Here is a 21,476-nt window from a genome sequence, read left to right as displayed (position 1 = left end):
TAGCTCCGTAGTCGTCCAGTAGTGAAACAGCTGCGACTGCGCTAGAGTCACGATCTGTCATTCCACATGGTCCGCCACAGAGGCTGGCGTTAGCATGCTAACGTGAAGCTGTTCTCTTTTTTTTTTTTTCTTACAGTGGATAATTTTGGGGGCTGTTCTTTTTTTTTTATAGTGTATCATTTTGGGGGCTGTACTTTTTTTTTTATAGTGTATCATTTTGGGGGCTGTACTTTTTTTTTTTATAGTGTATCATTTTTGGGGCTGTTCTTTTTTTTTCTTACAGTGGATCATTTTTGGGGCTGTACTTTTTTTTTTTATAGTGGATCATTTTTGGGGCTGTTCTTTTTTTTTTTATAGTGTATCATTTTGGGGGCTGTACTTTTTTTTTTTTATAGTGTATCATTTTTGGGGCTGTTCTTTTTTTTTCTTACAGTGTATCATTTTGGGGGCTGTACTTTTTTTTTTTATAGTGGATCATTTTGGGGGCTGTTCTTTTTTTTATAGTGGATCATTTTGGGGGCTGTTCTTTTTTTTTTATAGTGGATCATTTTGGGGGCTGTTCTTTTTTTTATAGTGGATCATTTTGGGGGCTGTACTTTTTTTTTATAGTGGATCATTTTGGGGCTGTTCTTTTTTTTTATAGTGGATCATTTTGGGGGCTGTTCTTTTTTTTATAGTGTATCATTTTTGGGGCTGTTCTTTTTTTTTCTTACAGTGGATCATTTTTGGGGCTGTACTTTTTTTTATATAGTGGATCATTTTTGGGGCTGTACTTTTTTTTTTCTTATAGTGGATCATTTTGGGGGCTGTACTTTTTTTTTTATAGTGGATCATTTTGGGGGCTGTTCTTTTTTTTTTATAGTGGATCATTTTGGGGGCTGTTCTTTTTTTTTTATAGTGGATCATTTTGGGGGCTGTACTTTTTTTTTATAGTGGATCATTTTGGGGGCTGTTCTTTTTTTTTCATAGTGGATCATTTTGGGGGCTGTTCTTTTTTTTTATAGTGGATCATTTTGGGGGCTGTACTTTTTTTTATAGTGGATCATTTTGGGGGCTGTTCTTTTTTTTTTATAGTGGATCATTTTGGGGGCTGTTCTTTTTTTTTATAGTGGATCATTTTGGGGCTGTTCTTTTTTTTTATAGTGGATCATTTTGGGGGCTGTTCTTTTTTTTTTATAGTGGATCATTTTGGGGGCTGTTCTTTTTTTTTTATAGTGGATCATTTTGGGGGCTGTTCTTTTTTTTATAGTGGATCATTTTGGGGGCTATACTTTTTTTTTTATAGTGGATCATATTTGGGGGCAGTTCTTTTTTTTTATAGTGGATCATTTTGGGGGCTGTACTTTTTTTTTATAGTGGATCATTTGGGGGCTGTTCTTTTTTTTTATAATGGATCATTTTGGGGGCTGTTCTTTTTTTTATAGTGGATCATTTTGGGGCTGTTCTTTTTTTTTTATAGTGGATCATTTTGGGGGCTGTTCTTTTTTTTTTTTATAGTGGATCATTTTGGGGGCTGTTCTTTTTTTTATAGTGGATCATTTTGGGGGCTATACTTTTTTTTTTATAGTGGATCATATTTGGGGGCAGTTCTTTTTTTTTATAGTGGATCATTTTGGGGGCTGTACTTTTTTTTTATAGTGGATCATTTTGGGGGCTGTTCTTTTTTTTTATAATGGATCATTTTGGGGGCTGTTCTTTTTTTTATAGTGGATCATTTTGGGGCTGTTCTTTTTTTTATAGTGGATCATTTTGGGGGCTGTTCTTTTTTTTTTTTTTATAGTGGATCATTTTGGGGGCTGTTTTTTTTTTTTTATAGGGGATCATTTTGGGGGCTGTTCTTTTTTTTTTTATAGTGGATCATTTTGGGGGCTGTTCTTTTTTTTTTATAGTGGATCATTTTGGGGGCTGTTCTTTTTTTTTATAGTGGATCATTTTGGGGGCTGTTCTTTTTTATATAGTGGATCATTTTGGGGGCTGTTCTTTTTTTTTATAGTGGATCATTTTGGGGGCTGTTCTTTTTTTTATAGTGGATCATTTTGGGGCTGTTCTTTTTTTTTATAGTGGATCATTTTGGGGCTGTTTTTTTTTTTATAGTGGATCATTTTGGGGCTGTTCTTTTTTTTATAGTGGATCATTTTGGGGGCTGTACTTTTTTTTTTATAGTGGATCATTTTGGGGGCTGTACTTTTTTTTTATAGTGGATCATTTTGGGGGCTGTTCTTTTTTTTTATAGTGGATCATTTTGGGGCTGTTCTTTTTTTTTATAGTGGATCATTTTGGGGGCTGTTCTTTTTTTTTATAGTGGATCATTTTGGGGCTGTTCTTTTTTTTATAGTGGATCATTTTGGGGGCTGTTCTTTTTTTTTATAGTGGATCATTTTGGGGGCTGTACTTTTTTTTTATAGTGTATCATTTTGGGGGCTGTACTTTTTTTTTTATAGTGTATCATTTTGGGGGCTGTTCTTTTTTTTATATAGTGGATCATTTTGGGGCTGTTCTTTTTTTTTATAGTGGATCATTTTGGGGGCTGTTCTTTTTTTTTATAGTGGATCATTTTGGGGGCTGTTCTTTTTTTTTTATAGTGGATCATTTTGGGGGCTGTTCTTTTTTTTTATAGTGGATCATTTTGGGGGCTGTTCTTTTTTTTTTTATAGTGGATCATTTTGGGGGCTGTTCTTTTTTTTATAGTGGATCATTTTGGGGGCTGTTCTTTTTTTTATAGTGGATCATTTTGGGGGCTGTTCTTTTTTTTTTATAGTGGATCATTTTGGGGGCTGTACTTTTTTTTTTATAGTGTATCATTTTGGGGGCTGTACTTTTTTTTTTTATAGTGTATCATTTTGGGGGCTGTTCTTTTTTTTTATAGTGTATCATTTTGGGGGCTGTTCTTTTTTTTATAGTGGATCATTTTGGGGGCTGTTCTTTTTTTTTTTTTATAGTGGATCATTTTGGGGGCTGTTCTTTTTTTTTATAGTGGATCATTTTGGGGGCTGTTCTTTTTTTTTTATAGTGGATCATTTTGGGGGCTGTTCTTTTTTTTTATAGTGGATCATTTTGGGGGCTGTTCTTTTTTTTTTTATAGTGGATCATTTTGGGGCTGTTGCACCTCTGGGCCACCGTCCTAAACCTCATGTTCAGTCCAGTATTTTCCAGTTTAGTTCCTGTTTTGTGTCATTTTTAAAAATCAAGAACACATTTAGGAACAGATGTGGTTTTGCACAAATTTGAGCAATATAAAAGTAATGTAAAAGTAACGAGTAACTTAAAAAGTTACTTTCCATAGAGGGTAACTAAGTAAAGTAATGGATTACTTTTTAAAGAGGTAAGGAGTAAACTGATGGTTTGGTTCTTGTGTTCCTGCTTTTATCGGACCCGTACGTGGACACAGTGAGACCTTCATCAGGTTTGTTTGACCCAGTATCAGGGAACTGGGTTTAACCTTTAACCTGAGAGGGGGCGTGGCTTATGAACCCCTGGTGTGACGATGTGGAACTGAATGATTGAATGTGAGCACTTTGTTTTTGTGTCGTTAATGTCAGAACCTGTAATTGCGACGGTCTGTATTGACTGTTGCACATTTGTCTAATTATCCGCTAATGACTTTTAACGTCTTCCATTTGCTGCTTCATAAACTGTTGCATGTTCATGGATGAATGTGCGTCAGTGAATGTCAGTGTTCACATAGAAATGTACCGAAGCGGATTGCATTCACACAAAAAATAAAATTCAGCTCTGTTTTTCCAAATTAATGAGATAATTATCTCAGAATTACGAGAAAAAATTAAGTTTAAAAAAATTCAGCTCTGTTTTTCTAAATTAACAAGACACTGTTTTCTGAAAAAACTTAAATTTGGCTGTTTTTCTGAATTAACAAGGTAACTATCTTGTAAAAAGAGCTGAATTTTTATTTTTTTCAGAAAACAGTATCTCGTTAATTCGGAAAAACAGAGCTGAATTTTATTTTTTGTGTGAATGCAATACGCTTCAGTAGAAATGTAAAGTGTAGCATGAAATGAAACATATATGAGGAAATGTGTTTGGTTAAAGGTAACTGTTCTGAATAATTCTGTTATCATGTTACATCAACGGTATAATTATATTAATAAAAGCATTAAACAAGGCAGGTTTTCTTTCTTTAACCCTACACATACTACTATTTTAACAGGCCACAAAGATTTTATTATTGCAATAAAAGTGTCGGAAAATTTCCTCTTTTTTTTGTACCTTTCTCAGGAAGAATTTAACTTTCAACATCTGACCATTAATTATTATTCTTATATGTAATAAATACTTAAAACAGTGTTATAATAAAAAAAAAAAAAAAAAAAGACAAATTGAATCTTTCTGCCGTGGCTAGCTCTGATATACGGTTTTTCATCATTTTAAATATTACTATCTCATGTTTGACATCTTCATTTTTTATCTTATATTTTTCTTGTTTTGTCATGTACATCTTGTTACATCCTTTAGTTTTTGCCCTCAGCCCAGCACCTTAAAAATTTATAAAGAATTTTTTAAAGTAGACTGAACTCTCTGATGCATTGTTTTTTTTTTTTTATATACTATTATTTGTCTATTCTGCCTTGTGTCTTTAAATCTATGCATTTTTTCCCCATAAATTTATTTGTTCAAATTCTTTATCTTTTTGAAATCTTGATCTTTGTTTGTTCAAAATTTATGTTTCTGTACACCTGAATATTTTCAATAAAGTTGAAAAAAAAAAAGTTTTTACCCTCGGCCCTCGTCACAGGTTATTATCAACAGTTCATCGTCCGTCTGTGCAAAAGCTTTGTCATGGACTGAAGGCCGAGAGTTTTCAAGTACAGGCACGATATGTTTCATTTTAATATCACTGTCTCTATGTTACATTTGTTTCATTACATCTTTTGCATCATTTTCATCTCGTATCTTTCGGTTTTGTCATTTTGACCTGGTTCCATCTTCTGCGTGTTTGTTAAATATTTTCTTGTCATTAAATCTGCAAAACTGAACAAAGAAATCAACAAAGTTCAAAAATAAAATGAAAAACAAAAATGTCAAAGAACAAAATGATCAACAAAAAAGCAAAAAAAAAAAAAAAAAAATTGCAGAAAAATAAGCAAAATAAAAAACAGCAACCAACAACAAATTAATCCAGAAAATCAAAAACAAAAAAAAAATTGCAAAAAAACAAAACCAACAAAAAACTGCAAAATAAATCAACCAAAAGTGAATAAATTAATAAAATTACAAAAAAAAAAAAAAATCTAGTATGTATCTAACTAAATGCATCTAGCAAAAAGAACAAATAATCACCAAAATAAAAAAAAACAAAAATTTGCACAATAAGGAAAATAAACAAAAAACAGCGACCAACAAGACATCAACAAAATCTAAAAAAAGAAGTGTATCAACAAAATAAAAACAATTTGCAAAAAATAACAAAACCAACAAAAAAAACTGCTAAATAAATCCACCAAATTAATAAAATTACAAAATAAAACAATCTAGTATGTATCTAACTAAATGCATCTAGCAAAAAGAACAAATAATCACCAAAATAAAAAAAGAACAAAAATTTGCACAAAAATAAGCAAAACAAAAAACAGTGACCAACAACAAATGAACAAAATCTAAAAAAAACAAAAAACAAAATAAAAACAATTCACAAAAAATAACAAAACCAACAAAAAACTGCAAAATAAATCAACCAAAAATGAATAAATTAATAAAATTACAAAATAAAACAAAAAACAATCTAGTATGTATCTAACTAAAAGCATCGAGCAAAAAGAACAATCACCAAAATAAACAAAAAATTAAGAAAATCAGAAGAAAACGTGTTTCATAGTAAATGTCACCAAACACTGGATGAAAAACAAAAATTCACTTTATTTGACTGATTTTATACAAATTCAGGTAAAATTTCAGACATTTGGTTTTTTTCCATAAAGTGACAAAGAATCCGGTGTCATTGAACACTAACGTCCTCTGGTTCTGATGGTTCTGACGGTCCTAAAGGTTCTGATGGTCCTAAAGGTTCTGATGGTTCTAAAGGTTCTGATGGTTCTAAAGGTCCTAAATGTTCTGATGGTCCTAAAGGTTCTGATGGTTCTAAAGGTTCTGATGGTTCTAAAGGTCCTAAATGTTCTGATGGTTCTAAAGGTTCTGATGGTCCTAAAGGTTCTGATGGTTCTAAAGGTCCTAAATGTTCTGATGGTTCTAAAGGTTCTGATGGTTCTAAAGGTCCTAAATGTTCTGATGGTTCTAAAGGTTCTGATGGTTCTAAAGGTTCTGATGGTTCTAAAGGTCCTAAATGTTCTGATGGTTCTAAAGGTTTTGATGGTTCTAAAGGTCCTAAATGTTCTGATGGTCCTAAAGGTTCTGATGGTTCTAAAGGTCCCAAATGTTCTGATGGTTCTAAAGGTTCTGATGGTTCTAAAGGTCCTAAAGGTTCTGATGGTTCTAAAGGTTCTGATGGTTCTAAAGGTCCTAAAGGTTCTGATGGTTCTAAAGGTCCTAAATGTTCTGATGGTTCTAAAGGTTCTGATGGTTCTAAAGGTCCTAAAGGTTCTGATGGTCCTAAAGGTTCTGATGGTTCTAAAGGTCCTAAATGTTCTGATGGTTCTAAAGGTTCTGATGGTTCTAAAGGTCCTAAATGTTCTGATGGTTCTAAAGGTTCTGATGGTTCTAAAGGTCCTAAATGTTCTGATGGTCCTAAAGGTTCTGATGGTTCTAAAGGTCCCAAATGTTCTGATGGTTCTAAAGGTTCTGATGGTTCTAAAGGTCCTGATGGTCCTAAAGGTTCTGATGGTTCTAAAGGTTCTGATGGTTCTAAAGGTCCTAAAGGTTCTGATGGTTCTAAAGGTTCTGATGGTCCTAAAGGTTTTAATGGTTCGAAAGGTTCTGATGGTCCTAAAGGTTTTAATGGTTCCAAAGGTTCTGATGGTCCTAAAGGTTCTGGTCCCTGTGACACCCGATCTCCGTCCTCCTCTGGGACCGCCTCTCGTTCCTGGGACTGTCTGATTGGCCGAGTCCTTTTATCAGTCATCAGCTCCACACTTGCTCATCATTGGCTTGTTAAGAGCGACAGGCCCCGCCCCCTGGTGACCCCAGTGGATGGTGGGAACATGTCGCCCAGAGAGTGGGAGGAGCTTAAAGGTCATTCTTCTTCTTCGGTCTCATTTTTAACGTCTGAACGACAATTTAAGTGTTTTTTTTAAGGATCATAATCACCACCGTTAAGGCTTTGTTTTCCTGTGATTGGATGTTTGCTGGCGAAATGCATCATGGGAGCTGTAGTTCACTTCTCAGTGTTTATTAGAACTGAAACGATTAATCGACTCGAATTAATTTAAAAACATTTATTCAGTTACATTCTTCCTGAATCAAAGCTTAGTTTCCTTAATTTCTCTGCTGTTAAACATTGGTTCCACTGTTGTGTTTCACACGGACGCTTATTGTGACGCACAAAGAAGCTTCAATTCAGGAAAACTGTAATAGAATATTTCTTTTTAACCAATTCAGGTCGATTAATTGAATTGTGAGTTTTTGTAATCTATTCAAAGCAATTAATCGATTTATCATTTCAGCTCTAGCGTTTATATTGGTTTTTGAATGTATTTTTAAATTTATTCAGTAGTTTCAGCGCTGAATGCATCATTTGATCATCTGTTGAAGACTTCCTGTCTCTAACGGCGTTTAAAGGGAATATAACAGGGCTCAGGAAGCTCCTCCCACTCAGATTTTACACTGGAATGTCATTGCACGAAAGAGGAAGTCTTAAAAAAAAACAAAAAACTTCAAAACATTCACTCCAACTTCCTGTCAGCAGTTCAGGACTTTTTCTTTGACGTTTAAGTAGCCACTGGTGGTGAGAAGGTGCTCAAGGGAAATAAATGCATTTGTGTTGCCATGGAAACCAAACTCAGCAGCTTTTCGCTAAGTTTCGGATCAGCTTCCGTAAGACGTTCAAGTCAATTTGAAGTGAAAGGATGTGCGTTTCAGACAAACATCTGCTGATTTTTTTTTTCTTCAACAAACGATTATTTGGTCCGAAAAAAAAAAAAAAAATCCATCCAAACAGGATGTCATCACACCGTTTCATTAAATGTTACAAATACTTGAAAATATATCCAAAAATATTTCTTCTATTATATCAAATGCAGCATCATTGAATTATGCAGAATAACTTGTTCTGTGATTTATTTTCTGACTCTGTCGTCTGTTTCAGGATGCTAACAGTTTCCCTCCGCTCCCAGTCTTTGTGCTAAGCTATGCTAACCCCGTCTCCTGTCTTTCAGTGAATACTAATCTGACTGTGGAGGTTCATTGTAAGGTTCAGCCAAGAGTGAAAAAGACGACAGGAAAAAAACCCAAAAAAAAACGACAGAAAATGAATACACAGCAGTGGAATGGTTTGGCGTCTTAAGAGCTGGATAAAAGGCGAATGAGCAGCGAGAAGCTTTGGCGTTTACACTCAGCAGACGACCGCTTTCCTCCTCCTCCTCCTTCTACTCCTCCTGCTGCTTTGATTGATCCACTCCGTTTCTGATCCATAATCAATATCAGCTGATCGTCCTGGTAAACAGCAGCAGGTGAGGAACTCTGACCGGACTCATCTGAACAGAGACAAAAACAAAAAGACGATCGATAAAGACACGTGGACGACAGCAGAGTCTGAAAGGAACGGTTCACACTTGTTCTTCTTTTGTCTTTAGATTCATTTTATTCACATTTTCCCAAATTATGAACAGAACAGAACAAAACAGAATAGAATAGAATATGATTCTAGGCCAGGCTATTGTAAGGCTGTTGTATTCCAAAATTACTAATGTCTGCCAAAATATTGGTCCGATCAACTTACCGTTTTCACTAGTCTGTTCATTGACCAAAAATACATAAATATGACAAACTGCAGCAGTCAGCTGTGTACAGAGTTAGTGTGATACCCAAAACACACAGAGTCCACTTCCCTTTTATAATATAATCCTCTGCATGTTACATTTTTTTCAGTGTAAATCCTGTATTTTTAAAGTAAATACAATGGTTATTATAGCAAAACTATGACAAGTGAAGAATCTGAACTGGATTTAGTGATAAGTAACGAATGATGCAACCGTGTATATGTGCAGTGTCGGCATCGTTTTGATTATTATTTCAGGTTTTGTCTTGTTTGAGATGATCCACATCTCTTCAGTGTACTGGCATTGATAACTGGCTTAAGGTGTGGAAACATATATCATGTATGGCCTAATTTTTTATTATTATTACCTCCGCCAAGGAGGTTCTGTTTTTGCCAGGGTTTGTTTGTTTGTCTGTCTGTCTGTCTGTCCGTTAGTGTGCAACATAACTCAAAAAGTTATGGACAGATTGGGATGAAATTTTCAGGGTTTGTTGGAAATGGGATAAGGAAGAAATGATTAAATTTTGGTGGTGATCGGGGGTGGGGGGGGCCACTGATCAGCCTTGGCGGAGGTCTGCGCTCTCCGAGTGCTTCTAGTTATTATTATTTTTTGTTATTATTTTCACCTTTTTTTATTTTAAAAAAGAAAAACTAAATAAAGTTCAAGTCATAAAAAACTGTGACAAGTGACTTTTTCAGTCAAATAAATCATTAGCTGAGCATAAGAACCACCATGTTAGAAGCTTCTTCACCGTTGGTTGCAGCGCAACTCGCCAACGTGTCATGACGTTCTTTTTGTTTTTCATTTTTATAACATAAGAACAAAGAACATTAGGAACCACTACATATTATCTCTATTATGTTGAAAAGATGCTACATGTGACATAAAATCCTTCAGATCAGTGTAATGGATGAAACATGAGGGTAAATCTGTGATCATGTCTGTGGAAAAGCAGATTTATACTGTTTTAATCTAGAAATGTGTGAAAATTAATGCAGAAATCTGAGGAAAACGCTGGAATCAGTGGTCATGTGACCGTGTTTTGTCTTTAGATAAACATCAGAATTAGGGCCGTAAGAAAATATCGGTTCTGCAATATATCGCGATATTTCATTTCACAATACTGTATCAATATTAAAAAGTACTGTATCGATATTTTTAGGTATTTATTCAAATGCAGATATTGCGGAGGTTACCATACCATGTCATACTAACTTTACTTATAATGCACTTCAAGAACTTTACAGCTGACCACAGTGCCGTACACGAAACATAAAACAAGGGATTAAATAAGTAAATAAAAAAACAGTGATAACACAGGGTGTAAAGCGGGCTAAGAACAACTAAATACAACCATCATAACAACAAAGACATTAAAATCTGATAAAGACAGCATAAAATATATATATGCATTAATTGATATATATATATATATATATATATATATATATATGTATATGTGTGTGTGTGTGTGTGTGTGTATACATAAAGAATCACGTCACTCATTGGTTAAAAGCCAACGAGAAAAAGTGCAATTTTAGACGTGATTTAACATTCATTTCTGTTTTTCTTTTTTGTTTCTATTTTATTTATTATTATTGATCACTGTTTTATTCAATAATGTTAATTCCTTTGTTGGGATTGAACTAAAATACTGTTCTGATGTTAGTTCTGAACAGGATCTGAAACTGGAATGTCTGTAAAACAGAATTTCAGTTTGAATACAGTTTGAACATTTTGTGATAGAACATTAGATTCTGTTGGGATCAAATAAAAATGTGTTTAGTATTTGGGCATATTTCTGGTGTAATTCAATTCTTCAAGGAAAAAATCATTTAAAAAAAAAGAAACAAACAAAAAATTGTCTTTTTAACAGTATCATGATATATCGTGATATATTGTATCGTATCCGAAGTTCTTCAGTGGTTTTGCTTTACTGTGTGTTTTAGGGTCAAAAACAGGTGGAATAAGAGAAACAACAACTAAATTAACAAAAACAGCAAAAGTCATGAATAAAATTAACAAAAAAGAATAATAAACACACAAAATAATAAGTAACATGAACAAAATAAGCCACAAAGTGAACAAAGTTGGAAAAAAAAGCCAAACAAAATGTAGGCAAATAAAGAAAAAAACAACTAAATGAACAAAAAATGAATAAAATATTTACAAAATAATAAATAATTAAAAAATGTGCAAAAAATTTACAAAAATGAAGTTAAAAAAACAAAACAAGCAACAAAAATTTGAATTTGGGTCTAGCAGTTTTAGTTGTTGAAATCTGGAGTTCATAGACATTCGTGGAAGGAGCATGTCTACGATGTCCAGATTTTGTACAAACTGGAAGATTCGTACAAACCCATCGTTAGTAAGAATCTTCGTGACCTCAATAACATTGGAGCTCTTTCCTTGAAAATGACAACATCCGGTTGCAGAAAATGAAAAAAAAAAAAAAAAACTGCCGTTTTTGGTCTGTTTTTCCACTTCAGTCAGATAGTAACTTTCTTTTTTATTAGAAAGAGAAAATGAAAACCAAGCGATTAGGGACAAGTACAAGATCAGTTGGGATTTAAAATCAATAAAATATTTGGGAGTTAACCTACCTCAAGACTTAAGACAATTAAAATCCATCAACTACGATCCATTGCTCAACAGAATTAAATCTGACATTAGCAGATGGAATCTGACACCTTATATGAGCATTACACAAAGAGCGGAGGTGATAAAAATGAACGTGCTGCCAAGGCTTCTGTACCTGTTCCAGAGTCTACCAGTGGAGGTAACAGAAAATGAATTCAGGGACTGGGATAAAATGATCTCCAGATATATCTGGCAGGGGCGGAGACCGAGGATCAGGTACAGAACACTGCAGTTACCTAAAAACAAAGGAGGGCTAGCACTTCCTTGCCTGAAGAGCTATTATCAAGCCGCACAAATAAAAACATTGTTGAATATATACGACCCTTCCTACTCAGCAAGATGGAAAGAAATTGAGGCCAGCACAACAGATGGAATTCCTATACAGGCTATAATAGGGGACAATGACTTAAGAAAACATATTAGAGAAGGGACAAACCCATGGTTGGATGTATCATTGAAGATTTGGTTTGAATTAATTGTGAAAAATGACTTGAGAATAAAAAGTAGACTATTAAGATGGATTGGATTTGACTCAGAATTCATACCAAATAGAACAGATAATAGTTTTAAAAACTGGGATAGAGGACCTACGATACTCTGGGAGCTTTTAAGAAAGAAGGAGATTAAAAGTTTTCAAGAGATAAAAGACCAATATAGTCTAACGAATCTGGATCAATACAGATACGTGCAATTAAGGCATTATTTAGAGCAAACAATGAGGGGAACCACTAGGGGGAAGGGGTTAGAACTCATTAAAATGTTTACTTTAGCATATGAGTCAAAACTGAAAAATAAATTGATTTCAAAATTATATAAGGGAGTGGAAGACTTAAAGGGAAATGACACGGTGTATATAAAAAAGAGGTGGGAGAGGGAGGCAAATATTGTCATATCAGAGGATGAATGGGATGAGATAAATGAACAGCAGTGGAGAACAACTTGCTCATTATCATGGAGAGAACACGGGTGGAAGAACATCATAAGACTCTTTAGAACACCAGCACAGACAAAGTATCATGACACAAAGTGTTGGAGATTATGTGGGGCTGATAAAGCTGACCATTTCCATGTATTCTGGAGTTGTCCTTTCATTGGTAGTTACTGGCAGGAGCTTAAGAATTGTATGGAAAAAGTACTGAAGGTCGACCTTCCATGTACATTTGAGGTACTATATCTGGGGAAACTGGACGTAAACTTTTCTAGATCTGGGGACAAACATATTTATAGAATAATGCTGATTGCAAGCAAAAAAAGCAATTACCAGAAAATGGATGAAGAATGAGGTACCTAAGGTTGAGGACTGGGTTGAGGTAATACACAATATTTATGTGATGGAAAAACTAACTTTTTCTCTGAGACTGGAAGTGGATAGATTTAAAAGAATATGGGAAAACTGGTTAGAGTACATAAAACCAATTAGGTCTGATTTTATCTGAGATGTATATTGTGGGAAAAAAACAAAACAAAACCCTAGTTCAAGCTACAGAGGTTTAGTTTTTTCTTGTTAATTATATTTGTATATTTGTTTTGGTTTAATATATTCCCTGCACTGGTAACATAGTAAAACCCTGTTAGTGTAATCAGGCAAAATGTATGGTGGGAGGTATAGAACCACGAAGTCCCGGGCACAATTTTATTTTTGTACTTGGAAAGGAATGGTAATTCCCAAATTTGATTTAAAGTCAAAGAATGAGGATGTTTTTATATATGTATGTATGTATGTGTATGTGTGTATATGTATGTGTATGTGTGTATGTATGTGTGTATATATATATATATATATATGTGTGTGTGTATGTGTATGTATATATATGTATTTATTTATTTATTTATTTTTATTTTATTTTTATTTATTTATTTATTTTTTGTCCTATATTTTCTATTTTTTGATTGTCATGATTAATTTAAATATATTAAATTTGGAGGAGAGTGGAAAGAGATGGAAAAAACAAAAAACTCAGCCATTGTGTACCAGCTGTATGTGGAATTTATTTTATAATGTTCAATAAAAAGATAATTAAAAAAAAAAAAAGAAAGAGAAAATGAAAATCAATCCGTTTTTTAAAATTTGGTTTATTTGTTTTGACACTGAAAAAGAAAAACGCTTTGAAATTCAATTTTAATTTGTCTATTTTAAAACGAAAATCAATTAACCACTAGTTTTTCTTTTGCTTTTGAAAAGAAGGGGGGTGGGACTGGATAAGTGTGGGCTTCTTCCTACTCCCTTTCAGGCACATTTATTCTTTTTTCTATTATTCTATTATTTTCCCTATGTTTTGTATTATGTTTGTGTCTGAAATAAACTGAATTAAAAGTAAAAAAAAAAAGAAACAAACAAAAAAATTGCCTTTTTAACAGTATCATGATATATTGGGATATATTGTATCGTCGTCCTCGTATTGTGATTTGTATCGTATCGCCAGATTCTTGCCAATACACAGCCCTAGTCAGAGTTGAATGAACTGAGGTTCGTAGATAAAGGATCATATGTTGGGTTCTGAAAGCGGAGCCGTGTGTTTGACCTCTGACCTTCGGAGGCTTCGGGCTTCGTACAGTGTGTCGTCCTCCTCGCTGTCGTCCCCGTCCATGTCCAGAGTCTCGTCGTAGTTGGACAACAGGCCGTACTTCTTCTTGTGGACGGGTTTCTTCAGCCTGAACAAACACAAACACCAGACCTTTTATCACAGGAGCATCATGGGAGGTTTTTTTTACAGCCTGTCCTTCATCCACTGTCTGTACTCGAAACATCGGCCGGTCTGCGAGGGGTTAACGTGCTTTGGAAATAACTTTTATCTACGTTTAACCCTCTGGTATCCCATCCACCAAGGCCCTTACTAAGCACCAAGTGGGCCTTTTTAGCACACTTGTGGAATAATGTCAAAAAAATTTTCATACAGTTTATTTTTAATTCTTTTACACTTTTTTTTAATTTCATCAACTTGAGCTGTAAATAAAAATACCAAATACTCAATAACTGTCACATTTTTTAACCCTTTAAATACTGTGTTTGTAATGTAAACAAACCATTTTTTTTGGATGCAAAAAAAATTATTTTTTTTTTCCAATATACTCCATAAAAAGTGGATCACATATTATTTGATTTTTTCATCCTGGCATATGTCAGTGATTAACTCCAACACTGGTTAATTTGCATAATTATTTTTGGCGCTAGGTCAAATGTTCAAAAATACTAGCATCTGTCACCAAGTGTGCCAAAATGGCACACCTAGAAATCAAACCATTAAATATTATATACTGATTTATTTTTCTGCTCTAATTTGATTTTATTTTTGTAAATCCAGGTCAGCCCTAATCATACAGATCAAATGTTAGAAATAGTGTGTTTTATGCACACTTGGCAGACAGATGCTAGTCTGGTCATTTTCTTTTGTTTACAATGTGCACATTTGAGTTGGTGGACAGAATTTTAAAGATCCTGCACAAATGAACAACATTTGAATTCTAACCTTATTTAAATTGTGAAAAATAATATGAAGTTTTTGAACACCAAGTGCAAAGTGTGCCTAAAAGGCGCAGCCGGATACCGGCGGGTTAAGGCAGGGGTGTCAAACATATGGCCCCAGGGACAAAACCTGGACCCCCAAAAGGTCCAATTCTGCCATGGGATGAATCTGACACATTAAACATTAAAGGTGTTGAAGTGGTTTTAGTTCAGAGGTCTGATGGGATCTCTACCAAAATAAACGCATAATACTCTATAAATGATGAAAATAACTTCAAATGTTCTCCTTGGTTTAATGTGAAAAAAGAACAATTACATTATGACAATTAGGGATGTAACGATTACCGGTATAATGATAAACTGCGGTAAAATTGCAGACGGTTAGTATTACCGTTTAAATTCTAATTCTCATGATAACTGTGTTTGATTACCGCACTTTTAGGGGAAAAAACACCGATGTAAAGATCTGCTTTTATGTCAAATATCTGAGTATAGTTTAAATTTATTACAATTTTAATTTTCTATACCTAATATTTGGAACCAATATTCACTTTTAAAGTCTTTGAAAAGGTTCATTAAGCAACTGTGTGTTATTTATGGAATAAATTATATACATTTTTTAAATCGGATTTTGTATTTTTTTGTGTTTTTTGTCCTTTTGTGTTGATATAGTAGGTTAAAGTGAAAAAATAATAGACAGATGATATAGATGAAGTTGTGCTGAAAAGAAAAGATCCCAAACATGGGTATAGTAAACATTTGTTTATATAGTATATAAAGGCAAAATCAAAAGGACTGAAAAACAGACAAAATAAACTCAGACCACTAAGGGTTAATATTTGAATGTTTCTGCAACAGAAGGGACATTGTGCCAATTATTTTATTTGGTTTTTTTTTTGTTTAATACAACTTGGTTAAATTATTATTATTTAAATTATTAGTACTTTTTGAACATTTTGAGCACAGTTTCAATAATATCGCGATAATAATGATAACTGTGCTAATTTTGGTCTCAATAACTGTGATATGAAATTTTCGTATCGTTACATCCCTAAGTACAACTTTTCTTCTGTGACCCCTGAACTCAAATGACTTTGACCTGGTTTCAGGGGAATTCACCGTTGTCAGAATCCACATCCGTACTTTCTGTAAACGCCTCTGCTTTGGCAACAGTGGCATAAAGTCTTAGACAGTTTTCAGAACTGGTGCAGTGGGACCGGATTAGTCTGTGACCCAATTAAAGTTAAAACCTCTGTGGAAGCCCAATCAAACAGAGGCTTGAAAAGGTGAGAAGAAACATCCAACAAACAAACAAACCCACCACCGTTTCCTGTGTCAACACGTCTACAGATAAGACTGAGGTTTCAACCACAGGATGGAGAAACAAGGAAACACATGGCACGAAAACCAGTTCACCCTCTAACCCCCGAGACAGTGTTTCAGGTAAAAGAGCTGCTGTGAATGTGCATCTGTTTTAGGTTCATTAAAGCTGCTGTGAGTGTGTGCTTGTGTTCCTTTTCTTCAGTGGTTTTGCTTTCCTGTGTTTTACGTTCAAAAACAGGTGGAATAAGAGAAACAACAACAAAATGAACAAAAACAGCATCTTTGAGACCATCAACTGAATCTTTGAGACTGAGGCATTAGCGCTATTTCCTTGAAAATGATAACATCCGGTTGCAGAAAATTAATAAAAAAACAACAGCCATTTTGGGTCTGTTTTTCCATTTCTTTTAGGTAGTAACTTTCGTTTTTGTTATTAGAAAGAGAAAGCGAAAATCAATCCGTTTTTTAAATTTTGGTTTATTTGTTGAGACAAAGAAAAATCCCTTGAAATTCAATTTTAATGCATCTATTTTAAAACGAAAATCAATGAACCGCTAGTTTTTCTTTTGTTTCTGAAAAGAAGGGGGGTGGGACTGGATAAGCGAGGGCTTCTTCCTACTCCCTTTCAGGCACAATATTTGTTCTTTTTTCTATTATTCTGTTTTTTTTTTTTGTTTTGTTTTATTTTTTCCCCTTATGTTTTGAATTATGTTTGTGTCTGAAATAAACTAAACTCAAAGTAAAAAAAAAAAAAAAAAAAAAGTCAAAATCCAATTACCAAAAGATACACACTGACCAAATGCTGCGTTCCAGGCCGGTTTTTGAGCCTGTAAGTTACAACTTCACACCATGACTCACGACTTTGCAACGTTCCAGGCAAGTCACGCCAAACTGCCTGAGCGCAAGGAATTGTGGGAGCTAGATGTAAACAAACCAACATGGTGGACCGTACGTTATGTTCATTTATAGTCATTTCTATCGCTAAAGGTGTTTGTTCTTTGCTTATTTGAGGGAAACAGAGGAGGAAAAACGGCGCATAAGGCAAGAGAAGTTGTTTTAACTTTCAGGTCATAATATTTGTACATGTGGATTTGTATTAATTTATTCTTCCACTCATTGGACTGAAAACTAGCTAACACTAGAGCAACTGCTGATTATACAGAACATTTGCAGATAAATAACGTCAGAGCAATACCTTGTTTTAATAAAAAATCTGCATAAACACCACATCCATGGGGGGGGGCACCATTGCTATGTGAAGTCAGAACTCGGAACTGGGAGAACATGGATCTAGAACGAGTTCACAGGTGGAAGTCACAGGTTTGACAGACATTCCAGTGCATTTACACCGGTAGAAGGATGGAAAAACACGAGTTACGGGTGGCCTTGAACGCAGCATAATATGCACACATTTTGACCTTATGCACATTAATATTTTTCAGATTCAAATTTATTTGTCATTTCATCATATAAAATACACAGAAAAGAAACACTGTACTCAGGCTCTGAATGTCAGCGGCATTAAGTAAATACTATAAAAGACTAGGGATGTCACAATATGAACATTTCATATCACTGTTATTGTGACCAAAATTATCACGGTTATCATTATCATCACAGTATTATTGAAATTGTGCTCAAAATGTTCAAAAAGTACTAATACACACACTGAAATAATTTAACCAAGTTGTATTTTGAAAAATAAATAAATAAATAAATAAATAAATAAAATAATTGGCAGAATGTCCCTTCTGTGTCAGAAACATTCAAATATTAACCCTTTGTGGTCTGAGCCTATTTTGTCCGTTTTTCAGTCCTTTTGATTTTGCCTTTATATACTATATAAACAAATGTTTACTATACCCATGTTTGGGATCTGTTTTTTCAGCACAACTTCATCTACAGGGTGTCCCATAAGCCTCCATACATAGGAGACATGATACATATGGTTCTAACATGTATTTCTTTATATTTCTTTTTTATAGTTCTTCAGCAATGGAGAATGCGCATTGAAATGTGTTCCCGACAAAATGGCAGTCATATAGAGCATATTATATAAATAAAAATGGTTTATGTCAAGAAACGTTTATTTTTCCTATGTATGGAGACTTATGGGACACCCTGTATATCATCTGTCTATTATTTTTTTTCACTTTAACCTACTATATCAACACAAAAGGACAAAAAACACACAAAAATATATAAAATCTGATTTGAAAAATGTATATAATTTATTGCATAAATAACACACAGATGCGCAACAAACCTTTTCAAAGACTTTAAAAGTGAATATTGGTTCCAAATATTAGGTATAGAAAATTAAAATTGTCATAAAATTTAAACTGTACTCAAATATTTGACATAAAAGCAGATCTTTACATAGGGTTTTTTCTCCTAAAAGTGCGGTAATCAAACACAGTTATCATGAGAATTAGAATTTAAACGGTAATACTAACCGTCTGCAATTTTACTGCGGTTTATCATTATACCGGTAATCGTTACATCCCTATAAAATACTGATAAAAATACTAAAGTACTGATTAAAAGTAAATACATAAAAAATACCCCCCTCCTTTAAAAAGTTACCCATAAATAACTAAGATTATTATTTTCTAAAGTGAAATGCCAGTTTTGTCACTTTTGACCCAAACTAACCCCATAGGCTGAAGTTTGTGGATGTAAATGGAGTTTCTAAAGGTTCTCCTGGACCCGGTCTGACCCGGTTCAGCCTGTTTAAGTGTTTTAAACGGTGGGCTGTTAGACCCGGACCTGGACCCGGACCCGGTGTCCCCCCTGGACCCACTCACCGAACAGCCCGGACCAGGAAGTAGAGCACCCCCACTGCGGTGATGCCGATCAGGACGTAGAGCGCGCGCTGCATCATGGAGCTGGTCACGCCGAAGTCCCCCCTGTCCAGGCCTTTGACGGTTCCGTTAGCGGCCCGGGTCCCGGTGGACACGGTCCCGGGGGGTTGGGCCGTGGAGTTCCTGGCCGCGGGTCCGTGGACCACAGACTGCGTGACGTTTTCCGGCGCGGCCGCAAAACTCCCGCACGCGGACAGAAGGAGCGCGAGCACGACTCCGAAAAGTGACATGTTAATCCGTAAAAGTGTGAAAAAACAAAAACAAAAACAGGAAAACCCGCCGAAGGACCGACACAGACCGGGGAGTCTGAAAACCGTATCTGGAATCCGGACTTCACCGACGGATGTGAGGATGTGGATCCGGACCAGGAAGTCCACATCCACCCATACACTGATGACGTCAGCAAACCACGTGACTTTCGGGTTCTCAGGTGGACTCGAGACCGGAAACAAAGTCCAGTCCAGGAAAAAAAAAAAAAAAGGATTTATCAACAGATTTATTAATGATTATTCTTTTTATAAACGTATAGGATGGATTTATTCAGTTAAATAATGAAAAAGTAAGTGAATCTGAGCAGGTTTGTCTGTGTTTTAACATATTATTATTATTATTTTTATTATGAACCAAAAGGTGATTGTTTTGACCATTTATTTATTTTCAGAGAAAGTATCTTAATACTTCATGACATTAAGTCATTATTGTGAAATTTCCATCATTATGTTAAGATAAAGTCAAAATTTACACATTCTAATATTTCCCTAATATTGAGAATTTATCTCATTATTTACAAAAATCCATCTTATCTTGTCAAATTATTTCATTATATTCACCTATTGAACACAATTCTCCTTTTCATGACATTAACTCAGTGTTTAGAGAAAATATCTAAATTATTGTTTTTTAGATAAAATACCCTTTCATTATTTCAGATACAAGGCCATTATTTTGAGAAAATCTCTCAACAGTTTGAGATATTGTGTAATTATTTTTTCAATTATTTTGACATATTAAGTCATTATCTAAAAAATATTTGTATTTTCAGATATTAATTTAATCTTTAGAGAAGAATCTCAGTGCTTAAATATATTTCGATCCTTTTTTCATGTATCTCATTTCAACATGTTCAGTCATTGTATTGAGATGTAAGTCAGTATTCAGGGAATTTATCTATTTAAAAAAAAAAAAGAATCATTTTTTTAAATTATGGGATAGTTTCATGTATTGGTTATTTATTTTCAAATGTTCTAATTTTCAGATATCGACCAAAAATATCAACATTTTCAGATATTTATGAATGATTTTGATAAAATACGTCATTATTTTCAGGTTTTTAAGACATTATTTCAGTATTTTGATATTTGTGAGTCAGTAGTTTTCAGGTATTGAATAATTATCTGAAAAAGTCTCCCATTTTGTTGCAGTAAATCATTATTCTTGGAATTTATTGAGATATTAAATCATTATTATTTTGAAAAAGTTTCTCTTCATTTTCAGATATTAAGTCACTATTATAACTTTTAGAACCTTTTTTTAATACCAGTTGTAGAAACAGATTTTTCTCAGTATCATTAGTTAAATTCCACCACATCACTGTCTACATCCTGTTTTTAATCCAAGCTACAATGAACCAAACTCTGATGAGTCACATCATGAATACAGACTTCATATTTAATTCTCATAAACTTGGTGTTTTGTTTTGTTTTTTTTCCCTAAATTGAGGCTATTCCATCTTCGTCCACATGAGGGTGCTGTGGTGGATCTGTTCCTGTGAATTCCAGAAGTGTTTGAATGTATTTCTGTTTGACATGTGGTTCTAATCTGCTGTTAATCTCAGAGTTGTGTTCTTCTCTGTAATGTGGCTGTAAATATAAACCACCATCAGTCTAGTGGAACACAAACACATTTATCACTTCTTGTGTGATTTTGAACCAATAAAATACATCATCATGAATATTGAATATTATACCACATTTCTGTCACATCATAACACATTTGACACAAAAAAACCTTAAATTTAAAAAAGATGAAAATACGGAACCAAATGAAGGTTGAAACGATCTGCAACAGCCAGATTTGTATCAGTAAAAACTGCACTTAAACATCCAGACTTCTGTTTCATGTATCCTCCTGAGACCCAGAAGAGTATGAGGCTCTGATTTCTTGCATCTTTTTTTCTTTTTTTTTTTAAACCAGTTACTTTTGTGTCAGTTCCCAAATAAAAATTACTCTCTCTTTAATCTTTCCTAAGTGATTTATCACCATTTATTATAATATTATCCTCTGAATTTTGCATTTTTCCAG

At 34.0% G+C, this 21,476-nt stretch overlaps 2 protein-coding genes across 2 annotated transcripts; both read right to left on the bottom strand.

Moving 5' to 3' along the window:
* Positions 1-5,851: 5,851 nt before the first annotated feature.
* Positions 5,852-7,067, bottom strand: LOC115417672 (sporozoite surface protein 2-like). Its single transcript, XM_030131699.1, has 2 exons — positions 6,064-7,067; positions 5,852-6,000 (listed from the first exon to the last, which is right to left on the bottom strand). Exons 1-2 carry the CDS (start codon positions 7,028-7,030, stop codon positions 5,951-5,953), a joined length of 1,017 nt encoding a protein of 338 aa, XP_029987559.1. The 5' UTR covers positions 7,031-7,067; the 3' UTR covers positions 5,852-5,950.
* Positions 6,189-19,596, bottom strand: fam174c (family with sequence similarity 174 member C). The gene is made up of 3 exons (XM_030131707.1): positions 19,119-19,596; positions 14,055-14,177; positions 6,189-8,600 (listed from the first exon to the last, which is right to left on the bottom strand). The coding sequence occupies exons 1-3, from the start codon at positions 19,403-19,405 to the stop codon at positions 8,597-8,599; spliced, it is 414 nt and encodes a 137-aa protein (XP_029987567.1). The 5' UTR covers positions 19,406-19,596; the 3' UTR covers positions 6,189-8,596.
* Positions 19,597-21,476: the final 1,880 nt, after the last annotated feature.

Source organism: Sphaeramia orbicularis, chromosome 4 (assembly GCF_902148855.1).
Source record: "Sphaeramia orbicularis chromosome 4, fSphaOr1.1, whole genome shotgun sequence".
In the NCBI taxonomy this organism is placed as follows: domain Eukaryota; kingdom Metazoa; phylum Chordata; class Actinopteri; order Kurtiformes; family Apogonidae; genus Sphaeramia; species Sphaeramia orbicularis.
This window is presented reverse-complemented; position numbering and strand designations above follow the sequence as displayed.